At 39.9% G+C, this 19,635-nt stretch overlaps 1 protein-coding gene across 4 annotated transcripts in view; it reads left to right on the forward strand.

Annotated features, from left to right (window-relative positions):
• Positions 1–19,635, forward strand: part of TNPO3 (transportin 3) — a 103,637-nt gene that overhangs the window by 54,739 nt on the left and 29,263 nt on the right. For all 4 annotated transcript variants that reach the window (XM_053657076.1, XM_053657077.1, XM_053657078.1 and 1 more), the window contains 7 exons: positions 3,692–3,799; positions 5,452–5,543; positions 7,324–7,463; positions 8,436–8,627; positions 10,714–10,805; positions 11,651–11,727; positions 18,403–18,463. In XM_053657076.1, coding sequence (XP_053513051.1) covers positions 3,692–3,799; positions 5,452–5,543; positions 7,324–7,463; positions 8,436–8,627; positions 10,714–10,805; positions 11,651–11,727; positions 18,403–18,463 — 762 coding nt within the window. The remainder of the gene's footprint in view (positions 1–3,691; positions 3,800–5,451; positions 5,544–7,323; positions 7,464–8,435; positions 8,628–10,713; positions 10,806–11,650; positions 11,728–18,402; positions 18,464–19,635) is intronic.

Below are 19,635 nucleotides of genomic sequence, written 5' to 3' on the forward strand. Positions count from 1 at the left end.
ACCATGTGTCTCAAGTTCTTTAGATTCTATATTTCCCATACTATTCTTACCCTCCCCCCTATCTATTTTCTACCTACCATCTATGCTACTTATTTTCTGTACCTTCTCCCCTCTTCTCCTTCTCCCATTCCCCTGTTGCTAACCCTCCATGAGATCTTCATTTCAGTGGTTTTGCTCCTGACCTAGCTGTCCTCTTAGTTTGCTTTTGTTTTAGGTGTGGTTGTTAATAAGTGTGAGTTTGCTGTTTTTTCACTGTTCATATTTTTTATCTTCGTTTTCTTAGGTATGTCCCTTTAACATTTCATATAATAAGGGCTCAGTGATGATGAACTCCTTGAACTTGATCTTATCTGAGAAGCACTTTATCTGCCCTTCCATTCTAAATGAAAGTTTTGCTGGATAGAGCAATCTTGGTTGTAGGTCTTTGGTTTTCATTACTTGGAATACTTCTTTTGACAGTCTGATGGGAAGTCCTTTGCAGGTGACTGTCCCCTTATCTCTTGCTGCTTCTAGGATTCACTTCTTCATTTTAATCTCGACTAATGTAATGATGATGTGCCTTGGTGTGTTCCTTCTTGGGGACTGTCTGAGCTTCCTGGATTTCCTGGAAGTCTATTTCCTTTGCCAGAATAGGGAATTTCTTCTTAATTATTTGTTCAAATAAGGTTTCCACTCGTGGCTGTTCCTCTTCCCCTTCTGGTACCCCTATAATTCGGATGTTGGAGCGTTTAAAGATGTCCTGGAGGTTCCTAAGCCTCTCCTCATTTTTTTGAATTCTTGTTTCTTCATTGTTTTCTGTCTGGTCATTTTTTTTCTTCCTTCTGGTCAGCTCCCTTGATTTGAGTCCCAGTTTCCTTTCTATCACTATTGGTTTCCTGTGCATTTCCGTTCATTTCAGTTAGTTTAGCCTTTATGTGTTCCTCTAATTTGTGACTAAAATCAACCAGTTCTGTGAGCATCCTGATCACCAGTGTTTTCAACTGTGCCTCTGATAGGTTGGCAATTTCTTGTTTGCTTAGATTTATGGGCTCTGGGGATCTGAGTTGTTCTTGAGCCGTATTTTGATCTATTCACGCCTGTTAGGTATGAGGAGAGGAGCCTTGGGTGTTCACAAGGGTGGGGCCACCCAGGTAGCTGGTTTGTGACACTGTATGTGGGGGCGGGGTCAGAGAAGGAGCAATGGCAGTGCTTCTCTGCTCCTTACCGCCCCTGGGGCCTGCCCAGTCTGTCTCACTGCTTGCTCCTTCGCTGCTTTATCTGCCCGCAAACGTGTGACCACGGTCAGCCAGCCACCTTGCGCCTTCACTGGGTTTGCCCATTGCTACCCTATACCTGGGATTTGCCCTTGGCTGCCTGGGTGGGGGATCTTTTTTGTCCGACCTGCTCTGCTTCTGGTTCTGCCCCTCTTACCGGTCTAGCTGAGTAGTTCGTTGTTGTCGGACTCCGTATTGTTCAATTTTCTGTGTTTTGGCTGCGTTTATTGTTGCTAAAACTTTGTTGTTTTTTAGATTTGGTTGTGTGAGAAGGCAAAGTGTTTCCACCTACGCCTCCATCTTGACAGAATTCCACTCTGTATTTTTAATAGTGTAAAATAGACTGTTGGATTCAAACTAACACAAAAGCAAAATATTTGAGGATGTGGAAAGTACCATCATTTCCCTCCCACATGCATACATATTTATTTCATATACCGATTTTGTAATTTAAAAGAAAATACAGAAATAATTTATTTGTGTAGAGGAAAATACACTTGAAAAATTATAAAATAGTCTATTCGAAAACTCCTTTCTCTTGAATTTGTTGCGGTGACACCGGTTAACAGAATTATGTAGGCACACAGTTCTACCACGTATCATCTGTACACTGTACTGGGTGTTCACCATCCCAGGTCAGGTCTCTGCACATCACCACTTATCCCCACCGCAGTCACCACAATGGTGTTTGCATGCGTGTGTCCTTTCTCTCTCATTTTTGCTCAGTCCCTCTACCCATCCACCCAGCTCCCTCCCCACTCCACAGCTGTCAGCCTGCTCTCTGTCTAGGAGTCTGTCTCTATTTTGCTTGTTAATTCTCCTTTCTTTGCTTAGCTTACTCTCTTCAAATTTTACAGCATTTCATCCTTTTCGTTATTTGGTTTAATCCTTCTCTTCGATTTAAGACCTGGAGTGAGGGTTTTTGTTTGTTTGTTTGTTTCCTTATTGCTTACAGTTAAATCTGACATGAAAACTGTCTATTCTCTACATTTTAATGTTAACATTCTTGCTTGAGTCATGCTATTTTATGTCTCTGCAGAGGCTTAGCGATGATCTAGTCTAGTGGTTTTCAATACTTTTCTTTAACCAATGAATCCTGTATTTAACTACATCTTACTTGGAAGACTGATACTGTAAATAAAAGCAGGCCACTCTGGGTTTAATGGCTGTACTTGTTTGGTCCCTTTCTTCCCTTTGCTGGTCTCTGGCACCATTTCCCTTGCAGGTAGTTCCCTACACTTGCCGGGGGATAGTGCCTTATAAGTCATGATCTCTTCTGAGAAAGGCAGCATTTCCTTTCCTCCTCACTCCTTCACTTGGATTTCTTCATCTGACAGGAAGGAGGTTGAACTATATCAGCAATTCTTGATAGTACTAAGGGCTTTTTTCAGATTTCACGGTCCAAGATTCTTATACATGCCCTTAATTATCTCACAATTGGTAAGCTTTAGTTTACTTTTAAGAGTGCATTTGAATAAGAAATATTTAAGAAGCATTGAAAGGTACAGGATCTCTATATTTTAATGAGAAATTTCAAATGTGCCACAAAGTTGAAATGATTTTATTAGTGAATATCTATATACTTACTACTTAAATTCTATTATTATTTACTATAACTTGTTTTAATATGCCCGTTTACCTATATAAAATGCTTTTTAAAGAATTTTATTTTGCCCTGACTGGTGTGACTTGGTTGGGGATTGTTCTGCAAAGCCACGGGTCACCGGTTCAATTCCTGGTCAGGGCACATGCCTGGGTTGCAGGTTCAGTTCCCAGTTGGGACACGTGCAAGAGGCAACCAGTTGATGTTTCTCTCCTACATCAATTTTTCTCTCCCCATCTTTCTCTCTTCTCTTCTCTTCAAAATCTCTTTTTAAAGATTTTATTTATTTATCTTTAGAGGGGAAGGGAAGGAGAGAGGGAGAGAATTATTGATGTATGGTTTCCTCTCATGCGTCCCCTGCTGGGAACTGGCCTGCAACCCAGGCATGTATGTGCCCTGACTGGGAATCAAACTGCGATCCTTTGGTTCTCAGGCCCGCACTCAATCCACTGAGTTACGCCAGCCAGGGCAATAAAATCTTTTTTATATAAAGAATTTTATTCTGCATATAGCTATTGTGATAATGGTTGATTTTAGTAGATTTTGAACCATGAAGCTTCAGAAGCTTATTCAGTACTAAAAAGCTAGACTGCATCTAAATTAGCTTACAAACTCTTAAATTACCACCTCTTCCAGGTCACTTCCTTTTATTGGCTTGAAATACCTAAAAGTGTGAGACACTCTATAGTAAAATATCCTTGTTTTTTATGTGATCTGTCTTTTGTGCATTGGGACTGGACTGCTTGATGGCCTTTTCTTCTTTTTTCTTGATTTTTTACTGTCAGTGAAAGCCTTACTGAGTTTAAAACAAATGTTACCTGGTTTGATATTTCAGGAGGGGGTTCCTGAGGAGACTGATGACTTTGGGGAGTTTCGAATGAGGGTGTCAGACCTGGTGAAAGACTTGATTTTCCTGATTGGGTCTATGGAGTGTTTTGCTCAGGTAAGCCCATTTGGCGATTCTTACCAGTTTTAATGATCACTTTAATTGTGTTCACTTCCATGTCTACTGTAAATGTTCCATTTTTTCCTTCAATCTCAATGCCTAAATAGAACAATAGATATGCAGGTGCCTAGCACACTGCCTGGCATATAGTAGCTATGTTTATTTACTCTCTTACAAGCCAATTATATTCTGTAGATGGTTCAGTTACAGTTTGCTTTATGGCTCTTACTAATGAGACGTTCCACTTGTCCAGCGGGAGTGGAAGATCATAAATAAACTAAGGCCCCCAAGATACTTACTGGGAATTTGGACCTAGCCAGGAAAAATAGCAAGTTTGTCTCCTTTAATAATTCTGTACCAACTCCTGGCAACCCCTTTAGTCATTTTGCATTTCCTTTGTCCACACTTACGGTTGGATTCCTGTGCAGTTTCATCCCAGAGGTGATTATAGTAGAATAGATTCGTAGTCCCGTGGTTTCCTGACAGTCAGTGAGTAACACTTTACCTCGTAAGGTTGCAGTCATCACCATTTCACATCACTTAATATTAGCATAATTTCAGGTGGTTTTCATATTGTTTGCTCGTACTTTAAGCTCATAAATACTGGTTTTGATGCTTTGTTGGCAATACTGAACTAACCTAATATTTTTGTAACCTGGCCATTTTGGGGCTTAATCTGATCTAGAAAGTATTAATAAAACTATAACTATTTTTGTTTATATTAAGCAGAGTATGTTTATTGACCTAACTACAAAGGGTTGGGGGTTCTTAGAAAATAAGATTCCCAGATCACAGGTGGATGACCTGTGTTCAGATTTTATTTCTTCTCCGACTGCTCTGTGGCTTTAAGCAGGTTTTACTTGTTCTTCTCCAGACCTCAGTTTTCAAATTTATTTAAATCATCAGTGTTGTCCAAGATACCAGTCCTGTGAGATATTCTTTGGCAGAAAAGGATCTAACATCAATTGAAATGGGGAAATGACTTAAATAATATATTAAAGGCTCTGTGAAATCCTCTAACAACAGAATTATTTAACCTTGTCTTACCTAACAGTGTCTTTATTTGACAATAGAAATCTTATTTAGAGTAACACAGTGACATTCCACAGATGGATATTTCCTGGACATCTCTGCACATTCTGCTTGGTCTCCTTCCTCTCCCCCTCACTCCCCACCCCCTCTTGCTTGGATATGGTATTATGATAGGTGCTTTTAGACAGCTACTTTTTAAGAATTTAGTCTATACCACTAGTTCAGTGCAGACAATGAAAATACAAAGCCAATGCATATGTAATTTACATTTATTTCAATTTTAAGTGTGGTTATGTATTTATCAGTTATTATCCGGTCCAGGAAAAGATACTTAAAGTAATATGTTTTGTTTTTTCCATAGTAGTCATTTTGTGGGGGCAGACAGTAATCTTGGTGTATACCCTGAGGAACCTTAGCAGTTACTTACAGATTTATAATTAGTGAAGCTATGAAAATGAAAATAATAATCTCCCCTGGCTCTGAGAGATAGTTAATTAGATTTAGAAAGAAGGGACTGGATTTTTTTTTTTTAACTAACAGGATTTTTGTTTTGTTTGTTTTGGAATTCTATTCTGTTTGCCTTTTAATGGATCCGTAATCCACCTCTTCTTCTCTAGTTATATTCTACTCTGAAAGAAGGCAACCCACCCTGGGAGGTGACAGAAGCGGTTCTCTTTATCATGGCTGCTATAGCAAAGAGTGTTGATCCGTGAGTGTCTAATAAGTCTTTTGCTGGGAACTCTAAATATCAAAGGAAGGAAAATGACACCGTTTTTCTTATGTGATATATGTTTGGAAACTCATAGAACATCATCTGTAATTGCCGTCTAGTCTTTTGACTTCTAGAGTCCAGTCCCGAGTAGCATATATTGCTGATATCTATGTCGTAACCACATTTCCTAGAGTTAACATTATTTTGTTCTTGATGCTGATTTATTTATCTAATTGAGGAGCCTTTGTGAAAGTCGGTATAATTAAAAATGTTGTTCTCCTTTTTTTCTGTTTTAGAGAGTCATCTGTGAGTTTCAGAAAGGCAAGGCATAGGCACCATTTTACCTAAGAGTAGCAAAATCTAAAGCACAATTGCCATTGGAAATTTTAAAATTATTACAATTTGATTTCTAACTGCTTAGCATAGAATTCTGTTTATGATTTTAACGGGAATTCCTAAAAACAGAGTGCATTCTGTGCTATAAGTTTCTAAATTGATGCTAATATCTGTGAGGTTTACTTGCATTAAGATCAGATATTTATAGTTGAGTTCTATCCAGGGCTTTGATTGGAGAGATGGTTAAGGCATGTATGTATAAAAAGTACAGTGCTTCTTTCTTATCTACCTTACAGGGCCTAGTCAGTGAAATCTTGCATTGTTTCTAATTCAGTAAATATTCAAGGGCACAGGATAGGTTTTTCTCTATTAAGTTCTGGTCCTGAATTACATCCTGTCCTATTTGCTCTTATACCTGTTTTGGTGTTTTTTGGAACGTTCAGTAACAGCCTGAAGATTATTAAAATCACTAGTATTCTAACTGATATGCATTGATGTGAAAAAGGGTAGGTAAAATGTATCAATAATTAGCTTAGTGTCCCCAGGAAAAATAAGAATAAATGAGACAATTTTTTATACTTATCCACATCTCAAGCCATCTGCATGATTGTAATTTTTTAGTGTATATGAAGGACTTAATAGACTTAGTTTATCAGCAGGGAGTGCTCTTGCTGTAATTAGGATATTATTTACATTTTAAACATCTTTCATTTCTGGATGTTCTACCACCTTCGGGGGTGTCCTCCGCTTAAACAACTAGCATTGTTGGGCAGTGAAAAAAAGAAGGGAAAGGAAAATACAAATTCATGGAGCTGTGGAAGGTATTGGGTTAACTCGAATTTTCCCTCATGTTCCAAGTCAAGGTAACTTTACCTATAACTGCAGCTTGTGTTCGTGTTTCTTTAGTTAGTAAACCAGCCCACCCATGACTTAAAGTTTCTAGTATCCAGCTACAAGAAATATTCTGGAGAATAACAACTAATAAAACGTGGTCTATGGGAAGTATTCATTCATTTACTTAGCCATCAGCAAGATTTATTAAGTGCCCACTATGTGCCAGGCACTGTTCTAGGTGCTGCAGATACAGGAATAAACAAAATGGATTCTTTAAAAGAAACTCGTGCGTAGTAGATGCCTGCCTTTCCAATTTGAAGAGCCTTATTCGATAGCACTGTGTCTTTAGACACTTCACTGGCATTCAGAAGATTAAGGGAGCAATATGCTTCACCTGAAACAGTGATATCTTCCATTTCTTTCTTCCCCCCATTTTTTAGGATTTAAAAAACTTTCATATTTAAGTGTTAAGTACTTTTATCCAAATGGTTATTTATGTAGAAAGAAGTCCTTTAGCAATGCTTTGTGTCATTGCAGCCTGTTACTTGGCCAAAACCTAATCTCAGAAATCTTCAAGTAACTCTGAGTGCTTGCCCTCTGTACCCAGGGAGAACAACCCAACGCTTGTGGAGGTCCTAGAAGGAGTGGTCCGTCTGCCGGAGACTGTGCACGTGGCTGTGCGGTACACCAGCATCGAACTGGTTGGAGAGATGAGCGAGGTGGTTGATCGAAATCCTCAGTTCCTGGGTATGTGCGAACTCTCCCCTCAGCCACTACTGCTTCCAATTTTTCTGATTTTTCCCTTCCTTTCTCTTACCTCACTCTTGTTTTCCTGGTATCTCTTTCATTGCTAGGTAGAATGTTTCTAGACACTGAAAGTAGATATATTATGAGTTATTGCTAAGTTTGTTTGCTTTATAGGACTTCACCTTTATAATAAGCTTTCTTAGAACACTTACAGTTGGTAGAAAATAAAACATAATTCTTCTAGAAGTGCTGAAGACCCACCTGCATGTTTTTAAGGCCCTGATAACTATAAAGAAGCAAGGGTAAAAGTCTCAGCTTTAGATAACGGTCATTGTTCTGATTAATGTGGGCTATTTTTTACACAGTGATCCATCTGGGAGTATAATGGTAACTCTCTGTGTCTTTCATTCTTTCTTATATTGCCCTATTTTTCATACTTGAACGATCCTGTCCACCAGTGGTTTTCAGACTGTGCTTTGTGTAGCCCTAGCCACAAGCAGCAGTTGAAGGCTCATGAGGAAAGAGATGGAAGATGAATAGGACCCAGGGCTTCCTGACACTGTGTCAGTGAGATCAGCTCCATTTTTATGTTTTATATATTGGGATTGGAACACATTTTATTTTTAAAAAATAGTTCTCTTGCTTAAAAAAGGTGGGGGGGATCCTGGCCAGGTTGCTCAGTTGATTAGAGTCATCGTCATATGCCAAGGTTGCAGGTTTGATCCTTGGTCAGGGTGCAGGCAAGAATCAACCAATGAAGGCATAAATGAGCAGAACAATGAATCAGTATCTTCCCCGCCCCGCCCCCTTTCTCTTTCTCTCATCGTTTCCTCCTCTCCCCTTCTTCTTTCTCTCTCTCTCAAATTAATTTTAAAAAATTTTTTAAAGGAAATGTAAACATTTGTTCTTACAAACTAGACTTTTTCCTTGAATTTCAAATTGTAATCACTGTCATATGGCTTTTTTCCTTAGACCCCGTATTGGGCTATTTGATGAAAGGCCTGTGTGAAAAGCCTCTGGCTTCTGCTGCAGCCAAAGCCATTCATAACATTTGCTCTGTCTGCCGAGACCACATGGCTCAGCACTTTAATGGACTCCTGGAGATTGCCCGTTCTCTTGACTCCTTCATGTTGTCTCCAGAAGCTGCTGTGGGTTTGCTAAAAGGTATCTGCTTAAGACATTAACCAGGAACCGTCTCTCTAAGCCACTTCTGGGAGTTATCTTATATCCATCATGTCCCAGTTTTTCATTGCAGTTTACTTAGTGATGGGTAAGGTAGCCTTTCTTCTCAGAGGGGAGAGTGTTGATCATGTGTCCATACATTCTCAGAATGTTTTCAAACTGCTTACAGTATGTATAGTACTGACCAAGATTTTGGGGGGAGACAGCACATTCGAACTAAACAGTTACTTTTTTGAGTTGGGGGAAGAATAAATAAAAAGGGAGACCAAGTAAGCATTGCCATACCAAAGAGGTGAGGTGAGTGGAAATTTAAAGGTGGCATGCCTCCATCAGTCCTACAAGTGGGAGCCGAGGGTCCTGGTCTCTTCCTGGTCTCCAACCATAGTTGATGAGCTTACACTGAGTAATTGTCTGTGGTGGTGAAGCTCAGAGTAATAGAACTAGAGAGGTTAAGGCTGAGGGAAAAAAAACCTAGAAGAGACTTTAAGCATGATGGTTATTTTTAAATATTCAGAAGATTGTTATGAAAGAGGGAACAGATTTTCCATGAGTGATCAACTATTGACAATTTACTGGCTCTTAGAAAGAAAATTCATTCTAACTAAACTTGCTGAAAACAAATTGAGGTGTCCTGTGAGTTAGTGAAACCCATACATCTGGTAGTTGTGAGGGAGTGGGAGTATACCAAGTAAAGTATTGGGTAACATGACCTGTGCGGCATCTGTCGAGGCCATGTGGATGGCAAACAGTTAGCCTTGGCAAGACTGGATGACCTTTTATGCGAACTAGCTCTGTCCTTGCTCACTTCTGGGATGAGGTTTCTGTCAGCCAGTGTAACTACGTTTTGCGAGACGTATTTTCTTTTTGTGCATGGGTCTTTGTTTTCCTTTATAGGCATAGATAATTAGGTATTAAATCAGAGTCAAGTATTCTTTGTAACTACTACTGTGGTAATTGTTGCCATCTTGTCATTTTCTAATGAAATTTAACCTTGATGCTAAAGTGCTGTCTGACTGTAATAGAATGTGGCATCCCAGTTTTCAGTAGTATCTTCTAGACATAGAAAACTGTTTGCAGTTACAATCTTTTCTGTAGGAATGAATTAAAAGGAACAATTATATTTAAGTTAGATTTTAACTTAAAATCTAGTTTTCAACATAAATCTGTATGTCCATGGCTAATAGGCTGTTAGGAAAAATCATTTCATTTTTTAAATTCACATCTGAAGATTGATTACTGTTTTGTTGAATGATATTTCAGGAGGTGAGAGATAGTGGAGGGATTTGGGGCCAGGAGGAGACCTAGTCTAATACGTCATCCTTTTGCTTTGGGGGAGTCGCTTCAGCAGTTGGTGGGGACTGTGAAAAGAGGGAAGCTGAGTGGGAAATGTCTTGGGGTCTAGCCCCACTTTAACCTCGCTCTCTCTCTCTTTGTTATCCTATCTTTAATTAGAGTTCTAAGTTAAGATTTTATTTGGGGAAAAAGTAAGGAGGAAGTCTTTTGCAGCCATTTAAACACATTTTAAAGGCAAACTTGACTTCTACTTTTCTGTTCAAAGCACTCATACATAAAGAAACTGATGCCCAGGGAGAGTGCTTTAAACCCAGTTTATAGATTCTGTGGTGGTAGAACTAGAATTAACTCTCTAATTTCAGCTCATTCTTTCAAAAACAAATTAACATTTGTATTTCTCCAACTTCTGAAGATAGGAATTGCCTACAGTGCTTATCAAAAATAAAGTCACTCCCTGACCCATTAAATCAGAACCTCTGGGAAGTTTGAGAACCATTGTACTGTGCTGTATAAAAATAGCTTTGGCATTGGCTTTGTGGAGCTTTCAGGTCTTCAAAAAATTGGAAGGGGAGATATATTTAAACATCTTTAAACTAGTGGGCTACTGTAAAGAAAAGCCAAACATCAGTAACAAAGTGTTGCAATTTAAAAAATAGTGCTGATCTGTTTGAAAGAACAGGACTGCAGCCGTTTTGGTTAACTGCGTCGTGTAGACCAGTGTATTACCTCACTTCAGATTTTCTTTTCTTCACGTGTGTCTTCCTTCATCTTGTAGGAACAGCACTTGTCCTGGCCAGACTACCGTTGGATAAGATTACCGAATGTCTTAGTGAGCTGTGTTCCGTTCAGGTCCTGGCATTAAAAAAGGTGAGTTCAGTGACTTAAGACGTTCACATGTTAGAAAGGGAAAGACAAAATTATTTATTTACATTTGATCTTTTATCTACCTATAAAAGCCAAGAGAACAAACTGAAAAGTTACTAAAATTAATATGTCAGATAGTTGTACACACAGAATAAGTATGTAAAAATCAATAGATTTCACTATGTCAGTGATATCATTCAGAAGATATAATAATGGGGAAAATACCATTTAGGTTAACAAGTTACCTTAAAGTAAGGATGGCAGGTCTTCTCAAATTACATCTACAGTGCAGTAACAGTGGACATGCCAATTGTGTAGGAGAACATGAGAGAATAATTTTTGAGTTTCTCTCTAATGATATGCTGATGGGAATATGGAAGAAATTTTAGGAAAGAAGAATAAGGGGCAACCTGCCTTATCTTTAAAATATAAAGCTCTAATGGAATATTAATATAATTAGATTATGTAATATATAATATATGTAAGCTTTATTTTGATATGTAATTTATATTATGTCTCAGTCATAATTATGTAATCTTTATTTTAATATATAATTTATATTAAATTATATAATGTCTCAATCATAATAAAAGTACATGGAAGAAAACTAAATGATGTTTTTCACTCCACAATGATTATATATTAAAATGTTAATAGTATGTAGTCTGGGCCAGAATCCAGTGAGAAGGATTAAAGTAGTTCGACAAAATGAATTAAAAGTTTATGCCATTTGAGTAACTTTCAAGAAATAAACAGTTTGAGACAGGTTGGTGTGTAAGGTTCTGTGTTGCAGTGTTTGCTGTAGGTTTGCATTTGTAATGACTGTGTGTTGACACCTGTCTCTTCAGCTCTTGTCTCAGGAGCCCAGCAATGGCATATCCTCAGATCCCACTGTGTTCTTAGATCGTCTTGCAGTAATATTTAGGTAAGAAGAGGGGCTCCAGATGCCTGTCTTGGGTTAAAAGCACAAGTGAGACCCTGATGCATTGAAGTAATAAGCAATGTTCTGTTCCCTCAAACTTCCAACTATCTTCTGTAATCTCCTTTGATTGTAAACTTAAGTCCATCGCCTGAGGTCTTGGGGCAAAGGCAAAGTCTAAGAACTTGTTCTTGGTAGACCTTTGTCAAAAGACCTTTTAAAATATCATTAATTTTGTCAATCTTTAGATCAATGATTCTCAAACTTTAACATACATCAGAGTCACCTGTGTGGCTCACCAAAGCATAGATAGCTGGGTCCCCTCCCCAGATGATCTGATTAATTGGATCTTGGGTAGGACCCAAGAATTTACATTTTTAATAAGTTCCCTGGTAATGCTGCTGCTGCTGCCGCCTGCTGTTTGGGGACGACACACACTTTCAGACGTATTGTATAGTGTATGGGTACAAAGCAATGATGAAGTCGCTTCAGTTACCAGGTGAAATTAATCCTTTGGAATCAAAAGGAGCCTAATGATTTAAAAAGCATTTTAATCATGATCTGGTGTGGCTTGGTTGCTTGGGCATCGTACTGCAAAATGAGAGATTGTGGGTTCAATTTCTCATGAGGGCATGTTGCCTGGATTGCAGGTTGGTCCCTGGTCAGAGTGTACAGAAAGCAACCCGTTAGTGTTTCTCTTCCTCTCTTTCTCCCTCCCTTCTCTCTCAAAATAAATAAAGTTTTCCTGGCAGGTGTGGTTCAGTGTTCTGAGTGCTGGCCTGTGAACTGTAGGGTCACCAGTTTGATTCCCAGCCAGGACACATGCCTGGGTTTTGGTCCAAGTCCCCAGTAGGGGGTGTTTGAGAGACAACTGATTGATCTCCTGATGTGTCCCGATGTGTGGGACACACATCGATGTTTCTCTCCCTCTCTTTCCCCCTCCCTTCCCTTCTCTAAAAATAAATAAATAAACAAACAAATAAATAACTTTTAAGAAAAATAAGTCTTTTGGTCAAGATGAAGGCATAGGTAAACATGGCTTACTTCCTCACACAACAATAGCAAAAATTATAACTCAACTACAAAACAACTATCACTTAAAATTCAAAAATCAAGCTGGCCTGACTGGTATAGCTCAGTGGATTGAGCGCGGGCCTGCAAACCAGACAATCGCGATTCGATTCCCAGTCAGGGCACATACCGGGTTGCAAGCCCGGTTCCCTGCAGGCCAGTTCCCAGCAGGGGACCCACGAAAGGCAACCATACACTGATGTTTCTCTCCCTCTCTCCTTCCTTCCCCTCTAAAGATAAATAAATTTTAAAAAAATAATTAAAAAAAAAATCAAGCTGTATGGAAGTCCCATAACCAAGGGATTAAAGACGTCACATTGATTCAAACAGGTTGGAGGGTTGGATATAGAGAACAGGCTAGTCCTACACCCACATGTGATAGATAAAAATCAGGAGGGATATCTCAGGAGGGAGGAATCCCAGCCACATGCCAGACCGCCCAGCCCTGGGTTCCAGTGCCAGGAGTATAAGTGCCCATAACTTCTAGCTGTGGGGATTGGGGCAGCAGAGGAAATTTCAGGATTCTCGGGAATGTCCTCACAAAGGACCTGCGATGAAATTACACAGACTCATTCCCTCTGAGCTCCAGCACTGGGGCAGCAGCTTGAAGGGCACCAGTGGCATATGGAGAGGAACTGAAGTGTTTGCATCAGGGCAAGATCTGGGGGACAGCTTCCTCCCGGACAGAACTCTAGAGGCCAGGCAGGGGCCATTGTTCCTTTTCTGAGTCCACCCCCACACAAAGCCACAGTACAGCAATGTCATATCTGAGACTCCATTAACCTGCTTAAAAAGGTAAGCCCCACTGTGACAATTACCTAAGGGTCCACCTAAGCAGTTAACAGTGGTTTTTCTACATTAGACCATCCTACTAAGACAGGGAGTCGGAGCATTCTACCTAACCCATACAAGCAAATACAGGGCGGTGGCTAAAATTAGGGCACAAAAAAATACAAGCCAGCCCCCTGGCTGGTGTAGCTCAGTGGATTGAGCACAGGCCTGGGAACCAAACAACTATGGTTCGATTCCCAGTTGGGGCACATGCCTGGGTTGCAGGCCAGTTCCCAGCAGGGGACACACGGGCGGCAACCATACACTGATGTTTCTCTCCTTCTCTTCTTCCCTTCCCCTCTAAAGATAAATACATAAAATCTTTTAAAAAATATATGGGCCAAATGAAAGAACAAAACAAACTACAGAAAAAGAACTGAGCAAAAGGAAGAAAAGCAATCTATTAGATGCAGAGTTCAAAACACTAGTTATTTATTTGGATGCTCAAGGAACTCAGTGGGTACTTAAACAGCATAAAAATGATCCAATCAGAAATGAACATCATACTAATTGATATCAAGAAAAATTTACAGGAAATTAACACTGGATGGATGAAGCCAAGGATTAAATCAGTGATTTAGAACATAAGGAAGAAAAGAATATTCAATCAAAAAGAGCAAGAAAAAAACAGAATCCAAGCCCTTGGCTGGTATGGCTCAGTGGATTGAGTGCTGGCCTACAAACCAAAGGGTCACTGATTCAATACCCAGTCAGGGCACATGCCTGGGTTTCGGGCCAGGTCCCAGTTGGGGATGCATGAGAGGCAACCACACGTTGATGTTTCTCTCATTCTCCCTTTTCCTCTGTCTAAAAAGAAATAAAATATTTTTTAAAAAGCATAAAACCAGAATAGGATAAGGTGCCTCTGGGACAACTTCAAATGCACCAATGTTCCCATCATAAGGGTGCCAGAAGGATAAGAGAAAGAGCAAAAAATTGAAAACTTATGTGAAACAATAAAGAAAGCTTACTAATTTCACAAAGGATATAGATGTACAAGTCCAGGAAGCACAGAGTCCCAAATTAGATGAATACAGAGAGGACCAAAGACACATCATAATTGAAATGACAAAGGTTAAGGAGCAAGTCTCCAAAGTAGCAAGAGAAAAGCAGATAGTTACCTATAGTGGAGTTCCCATTAGACTTCTGGCTGATTTCTCAAAAGAAACTTTGCAGGCTGGAAGAGACTAACAAAAAGTATTCAAAGTGATGAAAAGCAAGGACCTACGACCTAGATTACTCTATCTAGCAAAACTATCATTTAGAATGGGAGGGTTGATAAAGTGCTTCCCAGACAAGGTAAAATTAAAGGATTTCATCATCACCACACCATTATATGAAAGGTTACACATAAGAAAAAGATTAAAACTATGAATGTTAAAATGGCAATAAATTCACAGCTATCAACAATTGAATCTAAAAACCAAACTAAGGAAACAAGCACAACAGCAACAGAATTTTAGATTTGGAGAGCATTGGGACGGTGGCCAGTTGGGGAGGGGCCTGTGGGAGAATGAGGGGAAAGGTACAGGGATTAAGTATACACTGGTAGGTACAAAATAGATGGGGAGGTTAAGAGCAGTATGGGAAGTGGAGAACTCAAAGAACTTATATGCATGACCCATGGACATGAACTAAGGGGGAGGATGCTGTGTGGAGGAAGAAAAGGGAGAAATGGGGACAACTGTAATAGCACAATCAATAATTAAATATTTTAAAAGATTAACAAAAAAAAAAACAAGAAAATAAAAGCATTTGAGTGACAATGTTCAAAGAGGGATCCTTATTGAGTTGCATAATTTATAGCTTGTGAGACCCATAGGTTTAACTGGAATATCAGAGTAGTATGTTGCATAAAAGCTTCTGTGGAATAAGTTGAAATAGGCATTGTTTTTAACTAATTAGGCTTCCTTTTTATCCTCACCAAAGGACTTTTTTAAAAATATATATTTTATTGATTATGCCATTACAGTTGTTCTATTTCCCCCCTTCATTCCCCTCTAACCTGCACACCTCTCCCCCACCATTGAGACACGTGGTCAGTTTATGACCACCTGTCTCAAGTTCTTTAGATTCTATATTTCCCATACTGTTCTTGCCTTCCCCCCTATCTATTTTCTACCTACCATCTATGCTACTTATTCTCTGTACCTTCTCCCTCCTTCTTCATCTCCCACTCCCCTGTTGCTAACCCTCCATATGATCTCCATTTCTATGGTTCTACTCCTGATCTAGCTGTCCTCTTAGTTTGCTTTTGTTTTAGGTGTGGTTGTTAGTAAGTGTGAGTTTGCTGTCCTTTAACTGTTCATCTTTTTTATCTTCTTCTTAGATAAGTCCCTTTAACATTTTATATAATAAGGGCTTGGTGATGATGAACTCCTTGAACTTGATCTTATCTAAGAAGCACTTTATCTGCCCTTCCATTCTAAATGAAAGCTTTGCTGGATAGATCAATCTTGGTTGTAGGTCTTTGGATTTCATGACTTGGAATACCTCTTTCCAGCCCCTTCTTGCCTGTAAGGTTTCTTTTGAGAAATCCGCTGACAGTCTGATGGGAAGTCCTTTGTAGGTGAATGTCCCCTTATCTCTTGCTGCTTCTAGGATTCTCTCCTTCATTTTAATCTTGTCTCATGTAATGATGATGTGCCTTGGTGTGTTCCTTCTTGGGTCCCACTTCTTTGGGACTCTGAACTTCCTGGATTTCCTGGAAGTCTATTTCCTTTGCCAGATTGGGGAATTTCTCCTTAATTATTTGTTCAAATAAATTTTCCACTCGTGGCTGTTCCTCTTCCCCTTCTGGTACTCCTATAATTCGGATGTTGGAGCGTTTAAAGATGTCCTGAAGGTTCCTAAGCCTCTCCTCGTTTTTCTGAATTCTTGTTTCTTCATATTTTTGTTTGGTCATTTTTTTTCCCTTCTGGTCCACTCCCTTGATTTGATTCCCAGTTTCTTTTCCTATACTATTGGTTTCCTGTGCATTTCCCTTCATTTCAATTAGTTTAGCCTTCATTTGTTCCTCTAATTTGTGACTAAAATCAACCAGTTCTGTGAGCATCCTGATGACCAGTGTTTTGAACTGTGCATCTGAGAGTTTGGCTATTTCTTCATCACTTAGAGTTATTGGCTCTGGGGCTTTGAGCTGTTCTTGAGCCATAATGATTTGCTCTGTTCGTGCCTGTTAGGTATGCGGAGCAGAGCCTTAGTTGTTCACCAGGGCGGGGCCACCCAGGTCACTGGTTTGTGACGCTGTATGTGGGGGCGGGGTCAGAGAGGGAAAATGGTGGTCCCCTCTGTTGTTTCCCATTGCTGGGACCTGCTTGGTCTGTCTCAGACTCACTGCTTGCTCCTTTGCCGGTTATCTGCACGAATGTGTGACTGTGGTCAGCCCTCAGTGAGTCCACCACCTTGCGCCCTCATTGGGTCCGCCTGCTGCTACTCCACACCTATGATCTGCCCACTGCCTTTGCATCTGGGTTGTGTGCCTGGGTCGGTCTGGTGGGTCTTTCTTGCCCAACCCCGCTCTGCTGCTGGCTCTGCCCCTCTTACCGGGTTGGCTGAATGGTTCGTTGTTGTCATACTTCCGTGTAGTTCAATTTTCTGTGGTTTGGCTGTGTTTTTGTTGCTAAAACTTTGTTGTTTTTAAACTTGGTTGTGAGAGAAGGCAGAATGTTTCTACTACTCCTCCATCTTGGCTGAAGTCCCTCAGGACTTTTTTTTTTCTGCATTTAGTTTAGAGAAGAGGGAGAGAAAAACATCAATGCAAAATGGTAGCATCAATCAGTTGCCTCCCATACATGCCCATACCAGGGATAATGTGTGTCCAGGCCAGGGGTCACATGTGCCCATGCCTGGACCGGGAGCAGACCTGCAACCTAGGCATGTTCCCTGACCGGGAATTAAACCTGCAGCCTTTCAGTTACGGGGTGACCCTCCAACCGACTGAGCCATACCGGTGAGAGCAGCTTATTAGTTTTTGTCAACAGCTATCTTTATATGGGTCTGTGCGGTGCTTGTGTAATAAGGAGAGAGCCCTGTTACATGCCATTCTGAAAGCCTATTACCAAAATTCTTATTTCACAATAAATGAAAAAGTCTGCAATAGATGGAATTGCCCAATTTTAAAGAAAGGTAAATTTTAAATAAATTGCTGTTGAACATTTTCTAATTTGAGAATTTTTTTTCTTTAAAGAGGTTAGTAGTTAATTGTACATGTTTTTTTTTTCCTGCTTCAAAGTAGTGTATTCTAGAAGTAGAGCGATAGTTGGACTTGACACATTGTGTGTGGACCTGTGTGTTTTATGTACCACTAGGTTCAGACTGGAATCATGGGAAACATTTTTGGTAGACTAGATTTCCTGAAGCTTTGACTTTTAGTGCTGAGAATAGAATAGTACTTTGTTTCTCATGGTGGGTTCAGACAGTCTGTATATATTGTTTATCAATTCAGAAGAGACTACATATTCAGGTTTATAAAGGGAAAAAGTGAAAGTGATGGTCGTAGTGTCCCACATCCACAACCCATGTATCCAGAGTTAGATTGAGTTCATGTGTTCCATGGCAGTGGCTTGAAGGTGGCGATAAATGATGGGGTGATTTAAAAACCATTTGCATTTGTTTAAATGGAATAGGAGGGAAAGGTTTTGAATCTTACAAATAACCTTACTATCTGGGTCTTTTAATTTGGCGAGACTGATACTAAGTAGAGTGACAGGGACAGGGCTCTGGGTCCTCCGTGAAATTGCTCTTCTTTCACTAATTTGGGCCATTGTCTTTCTGCAGACACACCAATCCCATTGTGGAAAATGGACAGACGCATCCGTGCCAAAAAGTCATACAAGAAGTAAGTGTTAACAGATACCTATAGAACAAGACTTTCTTCTTCTCTCCTTACAGTGCTGTAACTGGAGTGAGAAGGTACTTTCTTCCATGTTCAAAGGGAGATTTAATTTGTTGATATGTTTTAAATACCAACGAAAAGAGGAATGGATTCATCCAAATACATAATTTTGATTTTAGATTTTTAAAAATTGTTTATTTATTTATTTTTAGAGAAGGGGGAAGGAAGGGAGAAAGAGAGGGAGAGAAGCATCAATGTGTGAGACACATCAGTCGATTGCCTCTTGCACACCCCTAACTGGGGACCTGGCTAACAACCCAGGCATGTGCCCCGCCTGGGAGTTGAACAGACGACCTCTTGCTTTGCAGGCTGGCACTCAGTCCACTGAGCCACAGCAGCCGGGGCTCGCTCCTCCCTCCCTCCCTGCCTCCCTGCCTCCCTGCCTCCCTGCCTCCCTCCCTCCCTCCCTCCTTCCCTCCTTCCTTCCTTCCTTCCTTCCTTCCCTCCCTCCCTACTTTCCCCCCTTCCTTCCTCCCCTTTCTCGCCTTTCTTTTTTTCCTTTTTTTTTCTTTTCTTTTTTTTTTTAGAAAACCAGCTGTAGGGAAATTTTGAAAGGCCGAAGATGTAGGAAGAGATTAACTGTGAGTCCTAGAGGTGCTAGGAGGCCTGATTAATACTAACATTTTTTTTTCCACAAAGCCAGTTAACCTTCCTGACTTTAGTTTCCCATTGATAACATACTTCCTTTATGCTTTTTTCACTAAGAGTAATGTGAGAATCAAAATGCATGTTTGAGGCGTATTTTTCAGTCTACAGCCACACCACCCTGAACATACCCAGTCTCATCTGATCTCGGAAGCTAAGCAGGGTCAGGCCTGGTTAGCAACTTGGAGGGGAGAAATGATTTTCAGACTACAGAGCAGGGGGCAGATATTCTTAAGTGTTTAGTTTTATCAAATAATGCTGTTTCCTTTGCTGTAGTCCTTTTGTTCAAGGTCTTCCACCTTCTTGAAACTGCCTTTAGACATTTTTCCTGTATAATTCATCCTAATTCTTTTCATCCTAAATCAGGAAGTTTTCAAAATTTAGGAAAATATCTTTGTCTTTTAGTAAAGGTAGACATGCTCCCCCTGTGGTTCTAAAGAGTCATTGTGTTTCTCTTAAGAAATGGTTGT

Source organism: Artibeus jamaicensis, unplaced genomic scaffold (assembly GCF_021234435.1).
Source record: "Artibeus jamaicensis isolate MK-2021 breed Jamaican fruit bat unplaced genomic scaffold, CSHL_Jam_final scaffold_3307, whole genome shotgun sequence".
Lineage (NCBI taxonomy): Eukaryota > Metazoa > Chordata > Mammalia > Chiroptera > Phyllostomidae > Artibeus > Artibeus jamaicensis.